A 25,341-nucleotide genomic window follows, 5' to 3' on the forward strand; every position below is an offset into this window, starting at 1 on the left:
TATTTTCACATGTTAAAAATACTCACTAGATGACTAATATCTCAACTTTCTCAAAGACTTCATTAAATAGATTCTTTGAGGCCAACTGAACTAACTCAAAAATTGCAGGCCTACTCCAGAAAGCTGGTAAACTAAAAATTAAAATGTAAAATGCAAAAAAGTGCAGCTTAGCTAATAAAAGTATAACAGAATTGTCCAATACCTTACTCATCCAATAAAGAGGAAACTTAAAATGATTATATTCAGAGCATGTTTTCCTGCCCCCCAAACAATCTCATAAGATTAAGATACAGACTATAAACACGCAAAGGATCACTGTGTGAATGACTGATCATTTCAGAGCCACTGGCATTTCAGAAATAACCCAGTGACCCAGGCAGATGAGTGAAGACCATGACAAAACCCAACCACGCTGGCACGACATACTTGGATGTGCGTCCCTGTATCACAGCCAAGGGCCCAGAACACTGCATGGCTTCTTGAGATGGCAAACTAGTCCTGAAGTCTGCACATTGTGCTAGAGAGTCCTGTTTGTCAGAAACAAGATTCCTGGAAAACAGCAAAAAACCAAAAAACAAGTCTGAGGAGTGCAAACAGCAAGGTCAGCAGACCCAGCTCTCTTATGCCTCAAAACTGGATTTGCGTTTTCACAGATAACCAAAAAAACATCACTGAAGTGGCTCAGGAATTCCAGGGACCCTGATTATTCCCACTACATCTCCAAATTCTGCTTGAAGTGTGTCCCTCCTACTCCCAAAGTAAAAAATACTAATTACATAATATAATTTACCATTAGTTTGGAAGGAATTTTCTCCTTGCCATTTTACAATCTAATAAGAAGTCATGACCCAGATTGATGGGTGGAATGAACACAGGTAATGACTTTCTCATTAAGAAATCGATTTTACCTTAGGTCAGGTCTCCCCCCCACCAGACACACAAACATTGACAATCTTTTCCATAATTACAGCTATCCCTTCATATGGAGGGAGCTGACATTACAGCTGCCATTTCCACACCTAATTAAGGATATCATCTTCACTGGCTTGAGATGCCAGGAGAAAGAGTGGCTCAAACCAATGCTAAGTTTAGATTTCATACAGCACAAGGGTAAAATGGTACAAATATTTAAAATACCCTTTGCTGTTTTATCATGTTTAAATTTTTAGGATGACTAAACACATTGCTCTTTTATATATTTTCCAAGCTGTGGTACAAACTAAGAAATAGCAGCAAATTCACAATTATGGCTGAGAGTCTGTCCCCTGCTTCTTACTCCCTTAATAAACAAATAGGGTATTTTTCCTTTTCCAGAGGATTCGCTTCAAGTAGTTGAATAACAACAATTATTCTAAGGAGGAGTTAAAACAATAAGCCCTTTCATCCAGCAGGCTCATTACACTAATTACAACAATTATATTAGGATTACAACATGGTTTTTTTTTTCTTCTTAGGAAACAACAAAGAACCTGTTTTGGAAAGTTCCTGTAAAAAATTTACCCAGGAAATTTTTCACAGGAACTTTTGCCTTTCCATGGGGAAAGCCCATCTGATCCCCAACAAGACACAGACTCTTGTGTAGCCTTTCCTTGAGTTTAGCAATGACTCTTCCATGACTCTGAGGTGGAATGATTTCTTCCCAGTAAACCAGAACACGTCAGCTCCTGTGAGTTGCAAAATGAGGAAGTAATCCCTGACTTACCATGTAGAAAGAGAAGGATTAAAGCAGTATGCCTTCCCATCAGACATGCTCATGACAGGAATTCCATGCTGAGTCAGCAAGATCTGAGAGACAGTTGCATCACTTCCTGCAAGTCAAAACAGACCAAAGTGTTTCTTTTAGAGCCTTGCCTAAGACTCATAATGGTAAAAAAAAGGGTATCTACCATTTCTTATCAATTACAGCAACTAACAGAAAAAGGTTCAATGTTGTTCTCAAGCACTGACAGGAAAGTCAAGACACAAGCTAATGATGGCAAGCACCAGGCTCAGTGCAGTAGCATTAACATCAATTTTGCAAAATACATTATCAATCTTGATGCTGCAATTTATAGAGAAAATGGGCTAAATTAGGAACATTCTCCTCATCTAGGGAAAATCTTCAGCAATTCTGCCATGTCTTTTGTAACCCAAAAAGCCTTTAGCTTTCTTTTCCCCATTAAATTAAAATTATAATCCCCAGCATATTTAGAAAAGTGTGCTCTCTAAGAGCACAGTGTAAGTGGGATAGCTGGAGTCTCATTTCCCAGCATACTCCAAGCTCAGGGCTTGTGCATGTAACTTCTAATGATGACATTTGCAAACTGCTAATACAACGGCTTTCTAGCTAGTTTGGATTAGTACTGGATGGATTAAAGCTAAAGCAGGAGCTAATGTACTCTGAGACACTGCTTTTCTGATGATTTGTGTTGTGCCAGATATTGCAGTGATTGAAACTGAAGATTTTTAAGTAATGAATCAGAAGATAATCAGTTGTTGTTCAGCACTGAGACAATAAACATGCAAATTACAGAGAAATTGCTGTAATAGTAGATTTACATTAAGTATTTATTTTGTGATCTTCACAACACTGAATTTCTACATTCAGAAGCGAGGCAGACTATAAGCTACAGAATCTCACACAAGTTTGCTACTCACTGATATTGTCATCACTGTTATTTCAAGAACTTCCCTTTACTACACAATAATGAAGGGAAATTATTTGTTTAGGTTTTTTAGGTTTCATAGAATTTCAGCATATTCATAAATGGCACTAAATAGTACAGGTGGGCTCAAAGGTTGGTAATTAAAGGACTTTTTTATTACCTGAAAAAATTGTTTGCAAAGACTCATCTCTGACAATGGCTGTCTGCTTGTGAACATCCCTGAAAAAGACAAAAGGACAAGTCTGCAGTCAACAAACAACTGAAAACTCCAAAATCTTTTAATAAATGCACTTTTTTTGTTTTGACATTTTCTTCATTGCTTTGACAAAATTATTTTGGCAAACTTAAACCCCTTGTGGCAAGACAGAAGTTAATAGCAGAGAACAATTTTTATGGCTCTTTATCAGGAAACCTCATTACAACAAAGCAAACAGGATCTAAATAACTCCTTTAGGAGCTCTGACTTGCTGAGACATTAGATTGAATCCAACAACTGCAAATGAGTTACCAGTGTTTTTATCTTGGCATCTTGAAAATGGCTGGAGAACTTTAACTCTGAAACTCATGTGCTTCATTGGTAAAGTGTGATGGAAGATGGAAGTATCCACACTTCTCTTCCCCACCCCCCTATTCCATTCCACATGCATCACAAGCATTTAAACTGATTAAATCCAGCTGATTCTTTATCTTCATTCTAGAATGAAGTTCAATATTTTGCACTGTCAGAACAGAACCAGGATTTTGCTGGAACAGAACCAGTCCTGCCCAGTTAACTCTGCAGATTCTATTCAAAAGTGGACTTGTGCTCAGAGCTGATGTGGTTTAAGCTCCTGTCTCAACAACTGAAGGTACCCATGAACATGAGGCACCGTGGCCCTTACCAAACAGAGAGCGTAGCAGCAGTGGTGAGAGCCATGATGCAGGAGCCTGTGCAGTGCAGGGTGGAAATGGGTGTGTTCAATATTATAGGAGGAAGAAGGCGACGACCACAAGCTGAGAATACTGACAGCGTTCGTTTTTCACAGGCCACAGTTACAATCTCACTGGGGGAAAAAAAAAACCCAAAACAAATAAACAAGAAACATTTGTGTGTTGTCAAATGCAAGTAGCATAAAAACAGGCTGAACTCTTAAGCTATCACACAACTCGGGTAAATTCCCTAAAAAATAACTATGGCAGCTTTAAGACAAAATTTTCAATACCAAGAGGAGAAGTCATAAACTAAACAGACCAAGGGGCATAGCTGGAAATATCAGTAAAGCTTTTGGTTATACACAAGCTCTCCCTCAAGGCTGTACTTGTATTTAGCTTTAAAATCTCCTGCTTCTTTTTCAGACCTAGATAGGGCTCAGAAATACACTTTCAGTTGAAACTCTGAAGTTGGAACTAGGCAAAATTGAGAAAAATTAAGAGAAAAAACAGCAAAAGACTCAGGAAAATACTTCGACATGTATTTCCATATGCCATTTCAAATTTTTCATTCTTTAGTAGTTAGCACTTGAAAACCTGTCACTTACTATTTAGTCAACTTTAATGAAGAAATTTAAAGGAGAAATGTAAAAACACAGGAAAATAGTTGTAACTGGCTAATGCAAATTGTGATGTTTTAGGACTGCATAGAGTTAATTCTTGAAGCAAAACCTGAGACTAAGAGCGGTGCACACGTTTACCCACAAATATTATGAAAAATAACTGTAAACTGTACTTTTGTACACCTAAAAATGTCTTCTGGCCTTCAGGACCTCCTTCCTCCAAAAGATACTCTCTTACCAGCTTCCTGCTGCAGCAAGGATTCGACTGGTGAGGACTGTCTCCCATTCCTTCCCTTCCCTATTACACTTTAACCTGCTCAGCTTTGAGCCCCCCACTGCGGTCATTTCATTCTCCACTTCAAGGTACATTGATGGATCTGAACATATCTGAAATACAAAAAATAAAATAATTTTTGGAAGAGGAAAAAATTACTCAAAAAAGCAGCAACTACTATTAGAACCAAAACAATGCTGTCTTTCAGAACACTTTTAAGTATGGCATTCTCTGTTTAATGTGGGTTCAAAATATACCATGGCACTTCAAAAGAAGCAGACCTCTGAAAATCAGCCTTGCCTTAAACACAAGTAATTTCTTTGTATTTGAAGCACAAACATAAGGAAAGGCTGTGCTAGTCTGTCTCTGCTTCCTAATTATGGGCACCAGATCAAGTCTGTATGTGCCCAGTCTCCCCACAGTCTTGCAATTGGAACCAGACTACCACAGCCTGAACACACCTAAAAACTGCTTCATAAATACCTAAAACATTACTATTTGCCAGCCTGTTCAGATGCAGAGCACCTCCAGAGAGCTCTCAGAAGAGCCCTGGTTTTATTCCTCAGTGGTGTACTACCAACCCCACAGCAGTAACAGTGCAGCAGCCACTCCTCCCAGACTCTTATCTCCACCTCACACTTTGGCTAACCAGGGGGAGGGACTGATGAACCAGAGGTACTCACTCCTCTCTGGAGTTTAGCTGGGTGACCCATTTTTAGCTGATTTGCCATTTTCTTTGCTCACACAGACATATTCTTAGAAGCTAAAGCATTATCATCTTGCTTGCTTGAACAAATACATGCATTCAAACGTTAACTCATCAAAGGATGTGAATAACCTGAGGATATTTAAAAGAAAGCAGGATTTTTTTGTTTGTTTTTAAAGTATTTTTCCTTATAGTCCACTTACTTGCAAAGTAAACGATTTCTGTGGGATTGGGGTTGGCAGTTTAAGTGCTAATGCTGGTGCAGAGATGCAAGCAGCATCCTTCTCAGAGGCCAGTGTAGCTGGGGACTGGAAAAAAATTGCAGAAATAGTTACATTTTTTTGTTTAAAAATTGAAAACCAAATATATTCTACCAAATAGACTGATTTGAAAAAGAATTTTCTTAAAATTCCAAATAATGCCAACTGCAAATGTTAGTCTTGTTCCGATCAGTTGTATGAATACAAGTTTTTAAATATAGCTTCTAAGAATCAAAGAAAAACAAAAAAACTTGAAGTGGTCTCTTTTTGTTTTTTGAAAACACCCCTATTTTCAGCTGCAACTAATTCTTGAAAATTCTGCTGTATTACATGGGAAATCTAAGCTCTGGATACAGAAAACACTGGTATCTATATGCCTGAAAATGAAGAAAGCTCTAATGCAACTACTTTAGAGTTCTGAGGAGATTTATAATCATTTAAATCACCATATCCAAGTCACTTTCTTGTTCTTGGACCACTCTCCATCATACACCACCAAAAACTGTTGGCATTTCATTTTATTCTAGACAGTCTTTGGCAGGCTAGCATTACTTAGCATGCTGGGACCTTTAGTAAGTAGCTACATAGTTATATAAAAGATAAACACATTTGCCACACTATGTGCACCTGCTTTTTCTAAGCTTAAATTCTAAAACCAGTAAATTTAAAGGCATGGAAGAGGGATGGCTAAAAATTCTGAGGGACTGATACTACTAGTGTTTCCCTGAGTCAATGGAACAAGTCAACAGGGGACTGACTTTATTAAATGAACTTTGAAAGCTACAATGAATTTTATATATTTCACCTGAACAGTTAAAGTTACTGGTACAAGTCTGGAGTCTTTCCTAGGCCTTCCTTTTTTCTTCTTTTCTACTGTTTCTCCCTCAAGTTCCAGTTTCCGTTTGGGTACACTGAGTGGTTTGACAGCTGGAATCTTCTCTTCACTGTCACTGCTGCTCTCCAGAATGTCCTTGGGCTTATTGTCTTTAATTAAATTCTGATCCTTCAGTCTGTAAAAAAAAAGTCTGTAAAAAAAAACTGATTCCAAAAGTTGCCATATATCCCACACATTGCCTTCTTGCAGATAAGATGACATTTCTGAGCCCTCTTTGAGTGTATTTCAAAGCACACAAAGGCAGGAGGAGGAAGCTGTAGAGGTATGGCAAACCCTTTCCAAAAGGACAATGTGCAATATAGATGTAAACCAAGCAGACATATTCTCCCCTTTAAAAAAAATTAATCAAACCAGCAGTTAGCCATGGGATAAAGCTGAAAATAGCAACTTTACTTAAGCATTCAGTTCCAATTACCATCAGATCTCTTTCCCTGAGCTGATACAAATAAATCAACACTCTAAGATGCAAGAGTAGTTCAACTTTTCCCCTTCAGTGGACATTTGACTTTCTGCTTATTCATGTAGAACTTTTGTCATTCTGTTGTCTACCCCCAGAAGTTGTTCTGTTCAGTTCTGACTGCTGCAAAATGTGTCTCTGCAAACCACACACATGACTTCACTGCCCCAGCTTCCATTCTAGGAAATATAACTATGGAATCACAGAATGGCTGGAGTGGAAGGGACCCTGAAGACCATCTGATTATAACAACATGCCATTGGCAGGGACACCTTCCACCAGGCCAGGTTGCTCCAAGCTCCATCCCACCTGGCCTTGAACACTTCCAGGGATGAGACATCAACATTTTCTCTGGGTAACCTGTTCCAGTGTATATCACCCTCCCAGTAAGGGATTTTTTACTAATATCTTATCCAAACCTGCCCTCTTTCAGTCTGAAGCCATTCTCCCTTGCCCTGTCACTATGTGTTTCACAACCTGTGAAAAGTCCCTGTCCAGGTCTGTTGCAGCCCCTTCAGGCACTGCAATAAGGTCACCCTGGAGCCTTCTCTTCCCCAGGTTATGCAGCCCCAGCTCTCTCAGTCTGTCTTCACAGCAGAGCTGCTCCATCCCTCTTATTACCTTTGTGGCCTCCTCTGGACTTGCTCCAACAGGTCCATGTCCCTAAATAACTGAATATAATACAACCAATACAAAGTACAATCCTTATGAACTCTCTTGTTAACCATTATATCCTAAAATAGGTCATTTAATCATACTCTTCCCTTTCCCTCCAATAGCTGGTTATTAACTCACACTGTTTTGCCATTTATTCCTTAACTACTTGGCTTCAGAGAAATACCTTGCATAATCCAAACCTTTTTTCTCTGGCACCTGAATTATGCCAAACAATACACTTTAATCCATTTTTCAATGACACATTAGAAGCATTTATGAGAGTATATTAATACATCTTGCTTATGCATCACATGGTTAAGCTCTTTAACATAAAAATATTGTTGTATAAAACCAAGTTTCACTGATAATTGGGGAACTACATTCTTTTTTCTTAAGATAGTTATTTTTTTATCATTTGTTTTGGTGAAACAGGAATATTTATGCCGTAACACTATGTCACAAACCAAAATGCTTTCCTTTTTTTTTTTTTAATCACATGGATTCAAAGCCAAAACCCTTTAAGCTCAGAGAATCTTCTATGCATGCCTTCAAGGCATAAAACTGAAACATAACTGCAGCTGTGGTGATGAGAGGTCATCTGCTGACATGTATGGTAATTTACCTTGAAGTAAATCTCTTTTGTACAGAGATGCAGGCTGGCTATTTTTGGCTGGGTTTGTCTTCTAAGGAGTCCACCTGCACTCAGTGACACAGGCCTGTGCACACACAGCCTCTTACAATAATAGTTTTAACTTGGACTATCTTGAAGATTCTGTGTGATATCAAAATGGCAGGGACAAATGTACAAAGGGTAACAGCAGGACAGAACTCACCTATTTGTAGCTGCCCCCTTCCTTCCAATAGTGAAAGAAACCCAAGACAACTTCTAGAGTGTCAGCAGTGTGACATCTACACCACACAGAATTCGTGTTTCAACTCTACCTGATTCCCTTCCTCCCTCCCCAGGCTATGTCCTACCTGTCCACAACAGTCTGGTTTGTGTTTGTTACAACAGCAGTCCCTGAGGTGGCTTTGGATCGTTCTGTGAATCGAGAATCAAATGCTTTCATGGGCTCAATCTTGGATGGAGTTGTCAACACAGAGGAAGACGATGCAGAAGGAGCAGCTGAGGCAGAGGTAGCATTTACACTGTCAAGAAAAGAGACAGCAAAATAAGGATTGAAAAATTTACTACTGGTAAGCTGCATTGTTCATAACAACCAGCACTCGTGATAGTGGCTAGAAACCATGTTGAAAATCTTGCACTCAAGTATATAATCAATTATAATATTCGTTTTCCACTCTTTCATGAAAGCTTTGCTTACTCTCAAAAGCTGTCTGTGGTACACCTCAGAGCTTTTACCCCTTGTTCAGGTTACCAAATATTTCCATTACAATATTATATTTCACTGTTTATCAAGCAAACAATTGGGGATGAAACAATTCATGCCAGGTTTAGATTTTGTTGTTGAAAAATCCAACCTGATTATTAGGCCTTTCCAAGCATAACTCTAGGGTAAAGGAATGTGTTTTCCCCACACTAAAGCATTCCAGGGATCTACTATTTCAATAGCTGTTTACTTTAGAGATTTTTCAATTCATTCAGAGAATTAATTCAGAGAATGAATGGCTCTAAAATAACTGATGCTTGTACTAAAAAGCTGCTAGAAGTACAATTTACAAAGAAAAGGATACTTAATAGTTTCATCTGTCAATCATTTCTCATAGTCCACCCGCTCATTTTTTAATCTGTGGCCAATTTCAACCAAATTTGGTGGAGAAGTAGAGGTTTCAATGACACTATGCTGCTACAAAAACTATAAAAACACACTGAGAAGTCAGGTCAGTGCTACCACTGAGGGAAAAGCAAGTAAAATTCAGTTGTTCTGTAATTAATTTGAAAGACACACTGGCCCATCAGCACATGTGCACTGACAAGCCAACGTCACTGTGCTCTGATGGGGCTGTTGGACAGGAAAAAAGGATCACCATGTCAAAAGAGAGGACTCAGGTCAGAATTTGATGTAAAGTAGGTTTCATTACTTACACTACTGCAACACCTTCTATTGTTTACTAATAGCAACTGACCAACCCATAAGCAAATCATTTTGCTAAAGCATTAGCAATCAGCTGTGCACTTCATTGCACTGAAGTTCACTGCCAGAACCATGCACATGGATTTATTCATTCCCAATTTATCAACATTTAAAGTAACCAAACACTAATAAAATCTCAATGTTTTCAGGAAGATTAGATTCTTGGGGTTTTGCAATAAGGAAACTACTTTAATAATTTCTTCATTATAAAACTATAAATAAGAATTAAAAACTAAACAGATTCATGTGAGTGCAAAACAAAACAGCAAATACTGACCCATCTTTATTGGCTGCATCATCTGTTGGTTTTATACTGGCTGCTGTTGGCTCTACAGAAGGCTTTGAAGTGTTAAGGGAATTTGCTGCGTTCGAATCTAGTGACATGAGCTGCTGGTTACTTTGAGAAGACATCATTGAGCCAGACAGAGTTCCAGATATTGGGATGCTATTGAAAAATGCTGTAGAAAAATCCCTAAACAAAAAGACAAACAACAAATACATTTCTCAAAATCACTTAAAGATAATTCAAAAATAGTAATTTTAGCTAAAATACTTATTCCATTCTTCCTTTTTCCACATGTGGACACTCATATACAACCTAAATAAATCCCCAGTACCTTTCCAGAATAATTTCTCATATCCAAAGGATATTAAAACTGGTACTAATACAGATATGAATCAACAATACATTAGAGCATTGTTCACCTATAACAGTAAATAATGAGAACTAGCCTGATCTATTAGAAGTGAGATCTTATGGCCAAAGAACACTGGTTGAAACTGTATTTTCTTAAGAATACACACTGATTTCCAGTAAGTGCTTTATGATGCCCTAAGATGGAATGCCAAGCCTGGAACAGGGAGAAAAACAAACAAAAAGAAGGCAAAGAAGGATTTTATGGATTACTTCCAAACATACCCAGTGTCCAGTTGAGCTATGCAGAGAGGTGTGATCCTTCTCCGGCCATCTGCCGTTCGTGTTTCCACTTGTTTTTTTAAGAGATTCTGTTGGGAAATACATTTTATCATAATTTCTGATAAACGGGAAATGCTATTTTAATTTTTTTTCAAACTGACAAAAATAGATATATTAGAAGAGGTGCCTCATTTAAAAATCTGTTAGCAAACACTTTCCCATAAACACAAACAATTTTCCAATTTTCAAGCTATCCATCTGTAGAAAGGGCATTTGTGGAGAATGCAATCTGCTCTCCACTTTAGAATCAAGTCTAAAACATTATGCATATCAAATCTTTAATTAAAAGTTGTGTTCTGTGTTTAGGACAGAACTAAATAATGTTTTCAACCTCTGTAATTAAGAAACTGAAACACAGTTCAACAGCTTCTCTGTCATTACTTACTCCTGGTTTCCTTTCTGTACACTAAGAATTTTGCACCCATCACAGAAATATCTACATTGCCTGCCTTCTGCTTAAAAGCATTTAACTTTTCAACAAGTCCCAGTAAACAACCCACTAAGTTGATCAGCTGGGCCATACCCAGGCTGAAAGGTGCCATTAACACAAATAAGGGCACAGAAACTGGTTCTCTCCTAACAGTTTGGTAATTAGTGACTCAGTATTTGCCAGTGCCCAAGAGCACCTACCTTTCTGATGTCCTCCAGACTCTCCCCATTAACCATGCTTGCCACTTTGGGAGCTGTGGAATTCCCAGAGCCTTCCCGAATTGAGGAATTCTTCTGATCCCCCTGCTGCTGCCTCTGCTGGTACTTGAGCATCTCTGGATTCTCAATAATGGTGGTGGACAACTGAGCTTCAGTCATGATAGCCAGGCTTTTGCCATAGGTGGACTGGTGAATGTTGCTCTGGGGGCATTAAAGATGTGAGTGACCATGACATCACTGTTTGTAACACAAGGGAATCACACAAATCTAATAGAATCTATAAAATGTCCCCTGTAGCATTTATACACCAGATTTTTTTTCTTTGTGTTTTCAACTAACACTAAATCAATATGTAAAATAAATGAAATTCAAAGCTCTAGTTGCTAATAGCAATGAGAGGAAAAACAGCCAAGAGCAATCAGTTTAAAAAGACTTGCATATATGCAAGTGAAAGAGTAATTTTATAGTGCTTTGAAGCACTCACTTCTTGCTTTCTTGGCCAAATAATTACTTCAGATGTATAATGATGTGTAAGCAAGTGGATGCTTTCCAAATTCTTTTTTCCAGAAGAGAAACTAATACCACACATTCTCGACTACTCTTTTTTAATGATTTGTAAAGTAGACAAGAGCAACATATTTTCTATAATATGGGAATCAGTTACTACATACTTCTATAAACAGGCCAGTATTTTAATTGAATCAATACATCCCTGAAATATGATCAAAGGTTCTCTGAGTGCTTGCTGTACCTTTTCCTCCTCGCTGAGTGGATCCCCAAGTTCATCCTGGGAAAAGTCCAAAAATGCCACTGATCCATCCATGGAACACACCAGGATACCAAGTCCATTAAGGGTCCTAAGGGAAATAAAGGTCCAACTTTGTTTTTAATCTGTTTCATTCAAGCAAAGATGATGGACTGCTCAATAAAATCAGATGGACTGTTCAATAAAAATCTCAGCTTAAGATTTATTATCACAGCAATAACTCATGGAACCAGAGAAGTGGGACAGTGAGGACACAGGATGACAGGCAGAAGAGTCCCTGTGCCAATGCTCCCTTGCAGACTGCACAAGGATGGTGGCACTGGGACAATAACCTGCTCATGGCAGAAGCAGCACCATGGAAACTTTCCTGAAGGGGTAAACCTGAAGAGTGTTCACAATGAACAGGGAGAGAAAATTATAAATGCATGTCCTTCAATAGATTAGCAACATTTTTGTGCTAATGGAAGTGGGTGAAGAAATGGGCCCTCAGCTGACAGGCAGGCCAAAAAATCTTGGTACTAGGCAAGAACACAGGTTTGATTTTGCTACTGTTCAGTTATTTGGATTTTTAAGCAAACTGCACATGTGTTTATTTGTGGGGACACATAGTAACTCTTTTCTGGAGGTCAGGTTTTCTTAGCAAAAAGAGAGAGGAGAAACTATCTATCATGACAGAATGATAACCTTGCATGTGTAACCTATTATTGCACATTTGAAAAAATACTTGGATTTTGACTTCTCCCTCAGACACTTTCAAGTACAGGGCTCACAGAGACAGTGACACAGTGGCTTACAGATGAATTGTTACACAGAAGGGAAGAGGAAAGGAAAGCTGGACCAACTCCAAAGTCCTAACCAAGTTACTAAAAATCCATTACAAGTACCACAGCTACAGGCATTTGGAAACCCCTGTTTTTGTGGCATGGGTGCCCTGATAGCATCACAGTCAGAGAAATCAGCCTCAGCACCATGAAACAAGGTACACCACCAGTACTCCAAATTAGAAAACAGTAAACTCATGTTGAAAGTTTTCTGTTTGCTTTGCAAAGAAAATTGCTGAGCTCCTATTGACCTCTGGATCCAAGCAATTGTTCTGTGAAAACATAATCCCTCACAGATATTATATTGATGGATCCAAGTCTAAAATTCTAAACCACAAATTATATAGCTATAACAATATAATAGTACCAGCTTTCTCAGAATTTACTATGTCTGTTTTCAGAATGGAGCACATTTCTGGGAACACTCCATATTATTGACATTTTATCCATCTGTTTCAATTTGTAAACAGGATATAAAATACCAAGCTGCCTGATGATCCTTTGTCTCTCAAATACCCCACAAAACCATTTCCTCACAAAACTACAAAATGTTAACCAGTTATTACTCCCAACGACTTCATGCCATGAAAAATGTGCAAATTGCAGATGGAGAAATAAAAAACACTACAGGAAAACCAAACTATTCAAAGCTATTGTACTATAACAATAGCAGCACTTCTCATGAAATATTCCACTTTCTGGCTTTCTAGCCTTAATCTCCTAAGGAAAGAAAAATGTTTTGGTTTTAAAGCTTGTTTTTTGTGGTTCATTGAACTTCAAGGCAAAATCCACATGGCATATAGAAACGAGGAAGCTTTAAAATTCCCAGTATAAACTCACCAAGAGATTGTAGTAACTATTAAGGGAGAATTTCAGAAGTGAGGAAGTGATAGAATTAAGACAACCTATGTCAGAGAATTGTAACAAGTAGAAACTCTTTACACAGATATTTTACTGTGTCTTGCTCTAAATACATTACTGTTTGTTCAGTTAATAATCTCAAGTGACCATGTGCTATTTGCTCATATTACTACCAAGATGCTGCAGCAGAAACAAAACCTACAGGAACCAATTACTTGTGTCCCAACAACCACAATCTGTACTGTTCTAAGGCATTTCCACCTAATAAGTACACCTAAAATTGATAACAATTGTTTGGCTTCCATAATGAACAGGAGAAATCAACTTACCATGAGATGTCCATGATTGACTTGTCAAACAGCTCATGGATGACAACTAAAGGTCGCTTCAGACACGTGAGCTTAAGAAAACGAGAAACAACACTCAGAAATGTAGAAGTTCCACACAACCACAGATAGTACCACATTCACATTCTCCCAGAGCCTCACAATATGCACCAAACAAGGTCTGCCCAGAAAACAGCTGCATGCCCGGTGCTGCATCTGAAGCACCAAGTCACCTGTTCCACTGCTGGGGCAGAAAATCCCTGCAGAAGAACAGTTGACATTCAATTCTCCTTTCTGAAACACAGACTGAATTTCTTAATCAACTTTACCTTCACACCACAGTCTTAAAAGACTCTCTGCCACCCCAAAAGCAATTCCACAGATGCAAAAGACAGCTTCTATTCTAAGCTGTACTGAGATAAGGATGCTGCAAACTGCCAGCACAAGAAGACAGAAAACAGATTAGGTTTCCATGTCCTCACTCAGACTACTTGTCTGAGAAAGTGAAACCTATCAAGAGCAAAGGGAATTTGACTCACAATAACTCTTAAAGAGGATTCCTATGCACTTAAGAATCAGCTTAGTAATAAAGGACTGAATATGAAAACTCCAATAACCTGCTCTAAATTAGACATTCTAAGCTCTTTAATGTCAAATCAATGGACTTATTATCTCTAAGTGTATAGTACAACTGAAATGAAGTAGAGGTTGATAAGGTCAAGGAAGTTTTATGCTCACAGGTTCACAGATGCAGTGTCACTGTCATCTTCAGTAGTTATTTATGCTTCCATAGGTCTGCACTCTATATATGTTTATTAAGCTCCTCAGGGCAAAGACAACCTATAACTGCATCTCTGTGCTACCTTCTGTAATTTCAACAGCCACTCCAAATGAAATCTTCATAATATAAATAGAAAGTAAAATATACCAAGTGATACTTTGATATGGGTACGCACTGGTAGCATTACCAGAAACAGATTTAGTTATGCATCTAGAGATTGATGGATAAATATCACACTGGAAGCTAAAAATAGTAGATTGCAGTTAGCAATTGGTGGGTTCTGGCACAAGTTCTCATCAGAAAGCTTTACAAATCAGTTAAATTGATTCCCTGCATTTTCCAGTTGCATTTAAAAATGTGAAAATAGCTACTCTTCTCCCAGCCAGAATAAAAATTTTAGTGTAGATTTTAAAGCAAAACCCAAACTAGATATCAAAAACTTGAAAGAATACTTAAAAAGCTCATTCACTTTCACATCCCTTTCCTTTACAAGAACAGAAGATAAGTAAAAGGATGAAAATAAGGTTGCATTTATTAACTGCAGTACAATGTTTTATCCATTAACAGCTTCTTCCCCTGACCAGGGCACACTCTGCCACTGGCTTCTAACTGCTCTTGCCTTTACAGAAATGAACTAACACAAATCCACCTCCTTACCACCCAGCTAAACCTGCAACAACAGAGACAAAAAAACCCTAAACATGACACTAAATATAAGACCTAATGCTGTACATGTGACCTTTGTGCTAAACCCCCAAGTTATCCAATGACCACGTTAGTTCAAAGGCAGCAAAGAAATCACTTACCCAGACAGACAGAGATCGATCTTTGCTACCAACAGCACAACAGCAGTAGGGACAACTTGACTTGGTGGAGCTCCCATTCTTTTGTTTCTTTTTGAAGATTTTTGGATTGAATTTCTGAACAAATGAGATGCCCAAATTTTATCACAGTAATTACATTTCAACAGAAGATCTGCTTTCTAAGCAAATTTTCCACTTAAGAGTGAAAAAACATTTCATAGAAATAAAGTCCTGAACCAGACTCTGTAAGAGCACTGACAAAAGCTGCAGAGGCTTTCTTAAGGGGTTTTCTGAATGCCTTCACAGAAAAGGCAAACAATATTAATTTTACTAGGGATCAGAAACCCACTGGAAACCTAAATCATTTTAATCAAGTCACTGAACAGCCAACAAAGCTGAAGTTTGACATTCCTAACATGCTCCTGTATTCCCCTTTGTCTCGTTCATCTACATCCAGTTGTCCTATCACAACAGCCACCTGATTGCTTCCAACATGTAAAGCTGACATTTTTTAATCACTACCATGCATTTGCTTTACTAATCTTGACACCCATCTTCACTTCTTGTCCCATTTATACCTAAAATTATCAAAAAGCAACGAGTTTTAACTTCAGGGATAAACTTCTACCACTCACTCACCACTACTGTAACTGCCTTCCGGTGCCCTACAAAATCCATGTTGGTTTTCCATCCATCCCTCTCAATGATCTGAGCAGTGGGTCCAGAATTATTCATGGCATGAGCAGAAACAAGATAGTGACCATCAGGTGACCAGCTAAGGCGCAGCACATGAGTTGTCCCTCCACACTGACAAAAAAAAACCAACATACCAGAGCTTTAAAAGTGTTTGGCAAACAAAGGGGTTGTAATATAAACTATTTAAATTTCAGATTTAGGGAATACAATTACAAAGTAAGTATCCTGAGAGTATAAAAGAGTGACCTCACATATAATTCTCAGCATTTGGCCATGTTTACACAGGTGATGTGGTATAACTTAAGAAACCCTATCAAAAGAGGGGGAAAGGAACTCGGAGAACTTTTCTAAAGGAAAGACAAATGTTACATCTTTTTGGATACTGTTTCCTCAGTATTTATCGCAGTCTTGGTTAGTAACAGGGCTGCAACACAGCAACCACTAATGATGAGACTTCAGGTTGCCACAGCAGCTCCCATGCGAGTGGAAGCAGACAAGGTCTACTACAAAGAGCAACTGCACTAATCACAATACCCTCAGATCACTGCAGAACACCAAGCAGCAGCTTCTGTCCCCAGGAACTTGATCTCTTCGTAAAAGTCACCATGTAAGAGCTCTATGATGCCAGGTCAAAGATCCCTCCAAGTACCTACCTCATTTCTGATAGTGGCCAACAGAAGATGCACAGGGAAGAATGTCAGACAATTGTGATCAGTGGGCAAACACTTCCCCAGAATAACCACTGTATTTTCAGAAGTTTACTTAATTGTTTACATAACCCATGTAAACTTTTGATATCCACAATAACAAATGACAATGACAGTCTCTAGTCAATCCTATTTTTATGAGAAAGTAATTCTTTTTTTGCCCTCTGTAGCTGTTATCTGAGAGTTTTATTTGATTCAGCACTGTTCAATTAATTCATGTTTGTGCAAAATCCGAGTTATTTTTATTTTGATTCATTCTTTTTGGATACTGGGAATTCACTTGGAACAATCACACATTGTGAAGTACCTCATCAAAGGGTTTTGTGATGCTGGTTTCCAGCTGCCAGTCCAGGGTCCGCCACACCTTCAAACTTCGATCATCAGCCTGAGAGGCAATGTATTTTCCAACAGGATCCCAGGTCAGCCCTTTCACCAAGCCAGAATGTCCCTTCAAAGTGGCAAGAATTTCTGTGCACACAAAAATTGAGAATAGAGAGTAGTTACTGCTAACTCCTTCCAGGCAGAGTGTTGAGAAAATTTACATATTTTTGAACAGCGTATTAAGTATAACCTCCTTTAGTGTAGAAACAACATATCAACCAAATTGGAGCCTGTACTTATTAAAAAAATGATATAAAAGAAGTGGTAAGAAGAGTTCTGGCCAGAGTAAGTGGTGCAAAACTCTTTAGAAGACAGGTCAGAGAGCAGAGTCCCCGTGCTTCAGAGTAGCACTTTGAAGCTGTGGAAAGCAGCACTTGAACTGGAATTTCAGTTAAACATTCACCCTTTCCTCCACACCCAAAGATTATCACAACTAATCCAGCTTTGTGCAGCAAGTGTGAACCAAGTCAAAGTTGTGACTCAACAGACACCCAAGGCTGGCAGACCTGGTAACCTACTTTCAGTCACACTCTTGCTTATCAGCCTATTGGGAGGAGAGGCTGAGAGGGTGCACAACTAGCTTCAAAGTCTAAAAACTCTGGTATCAGTATTAGAAGCCAGCTTGAAATAAATGGCATGTAAATAAACACAGGCAATCATGACTTTCATGTAAAATCAGCAGCACACCTGAATGCAGCTGTTGCCTGCAGCAGGGTGGAATCCCCTGCTCACTGCCATCCAAACCTGGAAGGACTGACCTGCCAGACTGCAGGTGTGTCACCCCAAAAGACAGACAACCAATCCCTCCTAGAGATCTGAAGAGTCAGAGAAATACACCGAGGAGGGAAGATTTAGTCACAAAGCTTTACATGCTGGCACCTCTTTAGAGCTCTCACCTGGGAATTTGACAGCGTTCCAGATGACAACAGTGTTATCAACACTACAGGATGCCAGCCAGGCATCGTGTGGAGACCATGCTACATCCATCACATCTGTTTGGGAAAAGGAAGTTTCCATTTAAGAGATTGATGGTAATCAGAAAATCAAAAAGTCTCTGTACAAAGAACTTGTGTTGTCTGTAGCAATATTTTGCTATCACTGAGAAAAGATTATGACCTCACTAAAATGGAAGGTAAGAAAGCAAAACTCACTGGGAGTGAATCTCCCCAACTTCCAATGTTCAGTAGGGGTCAAGAAAAAAAAAAGCAAAAGGGAAAGAATGCAATGTTTAGTGATTGTAGGAAGTATTAATGCCTGCATAAAGAACTTAGTCTTGTTTTGAATGAAGAAGTAACAGAAACTATTACAATGCACTCACTTTGCTCCATGTGGAGTGATCAAAGTGATTGCCATCTTGATTTTAATCACAGCTCATGTCAGCAGATGCAAAATGCATTTGAAATTATTTATTTATTCAAATTTTGCATTGCTTTTTAGAGATTTTTCTTCTAAATAAACACTGTTATTCTTTGGTTTACAAAAACATGGTCTTTTGCCAATCAGATTATTCACTGCTAGTGTGAACATTTAATTAAAGACACAATTTAGCTTCCTTTATTCAGATTCCCTTTTAAGTTAGAAAATAGCAAAATGTAAGTTTCTTAGTTGTTAATTTTTCTCCTGCATACCATACTTGCCAGAAGCTACTTGTATGAAAATTGCATTTCATTAAAATTTTTATATTTTAAATTTTCATTGTTGCTCTTGAAATTAATTACTGACTTGCCACCAAATATATATATTTCAAACAAGGAAATGTGATGCTGAAAAGCAATTTTTTTCCAAATACATGCAAATTATGTTCATGCAACACCTTGAAACTTACCCCCTGAATGGCTTCTGAGAATTGACACACACCTCCATTGCTCAACATTAGTAAGTTTGCTACTAGAACCAAACACAGTGCTAGGTCCAATGTACCTAAATAAAATAGAAACAGTTATAAGAAAAAAACACTTTTTAAAAAGAAAATCAGCTGCACAGTACACTTGTATTTTAGAGTCAGTTATTCCTACAATACAGAAGGGGAAAAAACCACATTTTTTTAGAGAGAGTAATTCCAGTTATTAAAAAATTAGCTTCAATAAAATGTAGAATTTCTATGGATAGCATAAAATGGTAACATTTAAGGTGACTCTTCAAATCTCACCAGGAAGTTGTCTTCAAGGAGAGAAGAAAATGTCTCAGCTCCTCCAGAGGAGAGAGACTGCCCAGGCAGACACCCTCCAGCCCAAAGGAAATCAGGTCACATCCCAACACCACTGTGGTGCCCCAGCTTTCAGCTCCTTCCACACCAGGTGGAGCACCGAGCTTAGCAAAGGGCAGGACAGGAAGGGAGCACCGAGGTGTCACAGAGAAACCTCCTTGAAATGAAATAGAGCTGCAGGAAGAAGGATGCTTACGCTGCTCGTTTCCACACCATAATCAGCTTGTCATCTCCCCCCGAGGCCAAGTAAACGCCATTGTTTGACCATCGCACACAGTTCACACAAGCTGGAAGGCACAAAAGAAAGTTTGCAAGATGAAATATGAGAATAAGTGGTTCTGGACTGCAGACAGGGTTTATATTACAAATAAGCAAAAGTTGTCAGGAGACATTTAGGATTTAAGTGGGTTTTCCCCACTCAAAGCAGCTACTCTGTCTGCTTTAGATAAATGAATTGGTACTTATCTTTCAGTAGCAGTGAGGAATTTCTTACTTAGAAAACTCTACTCCTTATCTAAAAAAGCTTCACCAAAAGAGGCTTGAAGGAAGGAAGATTAATATTCCTCTAATGAAGGAAACTTATTCTAGTAAATACAGTGGGATTAAGAGGGCAAAGAAGGAGAGGTATATTTTGAAGAAAAGAAAGGACAACTTGTCAAGTGACCCTACTAATTCCAAATGCAATGATATATAATGTAATAAATGTTATAATTTATAACTACAACCAAAATATTTCATATGATGTATCTTTTACACTTACTTCTTCTCCTGTCCTTTCCTTCAGAGCTCTACAGTTTCCCAGAATGTGCATAACCAAATACTTTATGGCCACAGCTGATAAAACCTTATAGGGAGGAGATTTCCAAAGGTATCTATAGTGTCCTGCACATTCCCTCACATTTTAACAGCATTTTCTGCTGAATATCTTGAAAAGTATACAGCCAAAGTATGAGACCACTGTGCTGTGTTTTATTGACTCTTCACCACTGGACAGGCACTATTTTTGCAAAGATTTTTATTTTTACACTATTTTTGCAATTGCGGACATGTAAGTCTTAAGCTTTGGCAAATTATCAATAGTCAGCAATGAAAAAACCCAACCAACCAACTTTGTTACCTAAGTGATTGTCCATCTGACAAAGCATCTTGGGGATATTTTCATTCTTTTCATCTTCCTCTTTCAGGACAGGAGCCATATTCCAGATCACAACTTTGCCAGAATCCTGACCTGTAAGAGACCAAAAAGCTCCCCCTTCTAAATACACCCAAAAAAGCTTTTCAAAATCAATCTCAGTTCCAGAACAGATGTGAAAATGTAGGCATTGCTGCAGTGGGGACTTTGGAAACATCTGAATACAGATGTCACTTTGATATAATTAGACCAAATCAGAAGTGCTTTATTTTTCTTGGAGCTATTTAAAATAAATTTATACAGCCTCATACAAAAGTCATACTGTACATAACTGGTACCAACTGTAAGGACAACTACTTGTAAAAAAATTGTATTTTAAAAGAGAAAATATACATATTCAAATACTAAATTGCAATTATTGTAGCCAACATAAAATTACTCACTATTGTGAACCAAATAATATTTTTGCATATATTTCTTAAGCTATTCTATTTATATAATTGGATTTTTCTGTTCCAATAGCTCTACTATTCAGCAACTGAAAAAGCTCAACAGCACATCCAGTTCCTCTCCAAATTAAAAGGAAATTTGGCCCATATGGCCACGACTCAATCACTGATAGCAGCCACTATCTCAATGACATCCAAGGGGATGAGGACATCAGAACATGCAACCCAGCCTTCTGCAGGAGCAGCAGTCCTTCCCAATACATTTTCATAGCTTACATAATTATCTGTTTCTTAGAGATAAAAGTGATGCCTTTTTAAAAGAGTGAAACCAATTCAAATGCTGTGAAGGCACAAGATTACTATTATTATTATTATTATTATTATTATTATTACTACGACTACTACTACTATGACTACTACTACTACAACTACCCAAAATTCTGCCTTCTACCAGTACACAGACTTACCTTGTCCTCCTGTTGCAAACTTGGTCCCATCTGGGTGAATGTCCACTGAAAATATTGGCTTTCCTGGAATTAGAGAACAGACAGCAACATAGTGAATTGTTTTACACTTAAGGGAATGCAGTAACACCAGAACCACCATAACTCTTCTGGTTGGCAAGTGACTTTCTTCTTCTAAAGGCTTGAGTTGTAAGAATTCCAGCTGACCACAGGAGCTGAGAGCAGCTTGCTGACAGAAATGGCAGCCTATTAAAAGCCTGTTTGGAAGTTATCATGCCACAAAAACCAGAGAAAACCAGGGACACTTAATCCAGCAGGATATGCCAAATACCTCAAAGCAAAGTAATACCACAAAGCAAGCGCCAACAAAGCAAAACTGTATTTGAGAATGGAATTTCTTCCAGGTTTCTACAGTTCATTAGCTGATGACCTGAAGCAAGTCTTCTTTTGGTTTCTGTTTTTTAAAAATCCTTCCCAATCTCAGGCTGCATCTGTTGGTCACACAATTACCTGTCTCAAATTTCAACTCTCTTAATGAAACTCTTCTACCCAAAGACCAGTTTTGATTTTATGGCTTCCATATAGAAAGAGGAGGACTAACCAACAATAGTATTACTCTTAAATCCTTCAATTCTCCAAATGCTACATCTTCCAGAAGAAAGCTAATAATTTTACTAGAATGTAAACTCTGTAACAGCATAGCTGGGGAACAGCTTTGGAAACCAGAAAGGCCTCACTTCCAACCTGCTCTGCTCCAACCATGGCTCATATTCACCCTCTGTATGTTCACATTTGTTTCAACCTTTGCAGAGGAAAAGGAAGAGGGGAGCAGCAGCTTCCTGCCTTCCAATGATGCTCAAAGAGCCACCACTAAGGGTTATGTGAAAGAACACACAGGCAATTTCCACGTCCAAAGAATTTCTGGCAGCACTTCCAACCCGTTCAAACTGGAAAGCCTCTGCAAGCAAGATCACAGACATGCCATTGCAAAATAAGGCAATTTATCAAACAGCCAAAAGTACCAGTACCCACACACCAAGATTACTTGATAAATTTCCCATGAGTGTCAATCTTGTGCTGTATCTTCATGAGCTGTTCAGACATAAATGATAAAACCTGGAGATCTTACCCAACAGCAACGGTAGCAACTGAAACCTTGACACTAAACTCCTAATAAAATCCAAATACCCACTATTTCTTACTTTTTGGGGGATACCTATTTGGCTTCATTTTGACTTTTGTGTCCTTTATGTTGACTTGTTTTAAGGTTTGTTTTATTTGGATTTATTATTTGGATACATTGCAACTCAGACATGTGACTTCCCTTAAAATTTTCACAGGCAGCCAAGCAAAGACCTTAAGCACAGAAAGATGGCACTCAACTTACATTCCTTCCAAGTCCTCCAGACCACATAGCACACATGAGCTGAGACACACATGAGCTGTGGTTTTTCTTTAGCTTGATTCTTGCTTTTATTCTATTAACTCAAATGCAGCATTCAGGGCTAAGATGAATACTTAGAGGAGCACAAACTAGAAGCAAACATTTATTTTACCTTTTCCAAAATGTGCAATTTCCTTTCTATTAAATCAGTGCATCATTTGAAATAGTTGAGCCCACCGAAAAGGCCACTCTGGAGACCTTAGCGGGGGAAGAGGTGACATTTTCAATTTGCATCAAATCTTGGGCAAGAAGAGCTCATCTACTCTGGTATTTGCCATTAGATGTATAGGGGAGAGTAGGAAACCAGCCATCAAAGACCTTTGAATTCTAATAACCTGGCTCATTTTGCCTCTGTATCATTAGCACCAAGAGAAAACTTTCCCAGCAAATCAGAACAGCAACCTAGGCACCTCCACCACTACTGTTCAGGCATATTCAGATATGCTACACATTCCAAAAAATTGCCATTGCACCCATTGCTTTGCAAAAATTACTGACATGATAGAATTTTCCTTTCCTTTTCTACATGTCTAAAACTACCACAGCCTCTCCAACTTCTGCCTTAAGAGCTCAACTCTACAGGAGCAGTAACATCAGCTCTCTCCCCTCTCTTGGGCAAAGATTTTTCACAGATCCACAAATGGGGTCGAAGAAACCCAGCAAATTACTTTGCTTAGAGAGCCAGAGGTAACTTAGCTACAAATTCTCCATAAATGCTTAAAATTAGCCACACCAGGGAAAATGTCCACCAAGCCCAGCACTCTGTGTTCAGAAGCCAGCATTGGATAAGTCCCTAAGGATCTGTGCAATGGTGAGCACACAATGCTTCTTCCTAAGATAATCTTCCAACTCCAAAGAAATTACAGTTCTGACTTCTTGAATCAGGGGCCCTCAATAGACTTTCTTCTATAAATCCAATGAGCCATTTCTGAAATTCATAATTCAACAACCCCTACACAGAGATCCACTGCTCAGCCATGCACTCTGTGAGGAACCTCCTACTCCATGGATCTGTACCAGTTATTTGTTCCTTTAACACAATTAATTCTTGTACAGAAGGGCAGTGAACAAAAATCACTCAACACTGATCCCTTTTCTGCCACTCACAACTGTGTTCATCAAGTCCCCAGCCCAATGACCCCACTCCTTGCCCAAAGAGTCCTGCTCTAGTCATCTGCTCCTTGTACAAAGGGTGTCACACTTCTGATCATTCTGGTCACTCCAAGCCACTTTCAGCTCTCCTCTATTTTATTACATGAATGAGAATTGACATTGACGACCACATGTTCAAACACAAACTATCCATGTATTTACATAGCAGGATAACATTTCATTTTTAGGTTTCTCCTAGCATAAATTTGAGGTTCAACCAAATAAACATGAAGTAGCTTTTCATAAATGGTTATAATCCTAAAAATACAGACCTCAGTGAAAGCTGTCAGTCACAGGGCATTATTTTATACATGAAGTTTAAAGAGGGTATGGACTTTGCACCCAGGAAAGGCAGCAGTAATAAATGGAGCCCTGGACAACAAAGTTTCCTACACAGATCAACTGTGATCCAGGAAGGGATCTTATTCCACAGGTAACTAATGATACACAATGATCTGCCCAGTACCTAAAGTTCAATTACCAATTTAAAAAAAATAAAATAAAAAAGTAAAGAACAGATGAAGTGGTCACAGGACAGAGAGCATTGCCAGGGTGCTCCTTTCCCCAGGGTAACACTGCCAAGAGAATGCCATCTACAGGGCTGGATAACTGTAACAGGTTAAAGCTGTAAGAATTGTTCCATACTCCTTGTGGTTTACAAATTGAGCACAGATACTGGGTTTTTCTTCCCTTCCTTCAATTTCTCAAAATAATGCAGAAGAAGCCATTATTTGATAGCAATCACCTTCTTCCCTGGGTCCATGTCTTTATCAGATTATGTTGTTAGTTCCTGCTGAAACAAGCCAAAAGGCACAAGGGCCCTGCTTCAAAGTGACTGAAGCTTTCCCATGCTCCTAATTGGAGATGTGCTGAGTTTCCCAACAGGAATGATGCACCAAAACAAAATGTGATATTTAAGCAGCAACACTAAAATCTAACACAGTGTGTTTTAAGACATTCTGACCTCTTGCAATAATTTCTAAAAAAAGATAAGCTTAAAATTATTGAAGCTCCCAATATCACATTGCAGGAGGAGGCAAATCAGGTTCATTAAAAACAGAACACCTTATGATATACCAGATGTCCTGTGGGCTTATTTGTTTAAAGAACCCAAATATGCATTATGTACTTAAAGAAATACTGATAATGAAACAAGCCTGGAACAAAAAGATCTAAGTAAGATAATTGAAACCCAAGGAGCAGGTC

General features: G+C 38.5%; 1 protein-coding gene across 3 annotated transcripts in view; it reads right to left on the minus strand.

The window, feature by feature from the left end:
- Positions 1-25,341, minus strand: part of LOC128945262 (protein HIRA) — a 32,136-nt gene that overhangs the window by 3,818 nt on the left and 2,977 nt on the right. For 2 of the 3 annotated variants that reach the window (XM_054288973.1, XM_054288971.1), the window contains exons 2-22: positions 21,543-21,605; positions 20,612-20,722; positions 19,691-19,781; positions 19,114-19,208; positions 18,185-18,280; positions 17,215-17,375; positions 16,144-16,311; positions 15,508-15,621; positions 13,924-13,994; positions 11,898-12,003; positions 11,129-11,347; positions 10,442-10,527; positions 9,800-9,994; positions 8,405-8,575; positions 6,223-6,427; positions 5,361-5,465; positions 4,416-4,564; positions 3,527-3,688; positions 2,806-2,864; positions 1,703-1,808; positions 427-549 (exon numbers count right to left, since the gene is read on the minus strand). In XM_054288973.1, coding sequence (XP_054144948.1) covers positions 427-549; positions 1,703-1,808; positions 2,806-2,864; positions 3,527-3,688; positions 4,416-4,564; positions 5,361-5,465; positions 6,223-6,427; positions 8,405-8,575; positions 9,800-9,994; positions 10,442-10,527; positions 11,129-11,347; positions 11,898-12,003; positions 13,924-13,994; positions 15,508-15,621; positions 16,144-16,311; positions 17,215-17,375; positions 18,185-18,280; positions 19,114-19,208; positions 19,691-19,781; positions 20,612-20,722; positions 21,543-21,605 — 2,656 coding nt within the window. Of the gene's footprint in view, positions 1-426; positions 550-1,702; positions 1,809-2,805; positions 2,865-3,526; positions 3,689-4,415; positions 4,565-5,360; positions 5,466-6,222; positions 6,428-8,404; positions 8,576-9,799; positions 9,995-10,441; positions 10,528-11,128; positions 11,348-11,897; positions 12,004-13,923; positions 13,995-15,507; positions 15,622-16,143; positions 16,312-17,214; positions 17,376-18,184; positions 18,281-19,113; positions 19,209-19,690; positions 19,782-20,611; positions 20,723-21,542; positions 24,581-25,341 lie in introns of those variants that run through there. The other variant, XM_054288972.1, reaches the window with a different exon arrangement.

The sequence above is a fragment of the Melozone crissalis genome, unplaced genomic scaffold (assembly GCF_028551555.1).
Source record: "Melozone crissalis strain CALT ecotype California unplaced genomic scaffold, PUWL_Pcris_2 ptg000063l_1, whole genome shotgun sequence".
Lineage (NCBI taxonomy): Eukaryota > Metazoa > Chordata > Aves > Passeriformes > Passerellidae > Melozone > Melozone crissalis.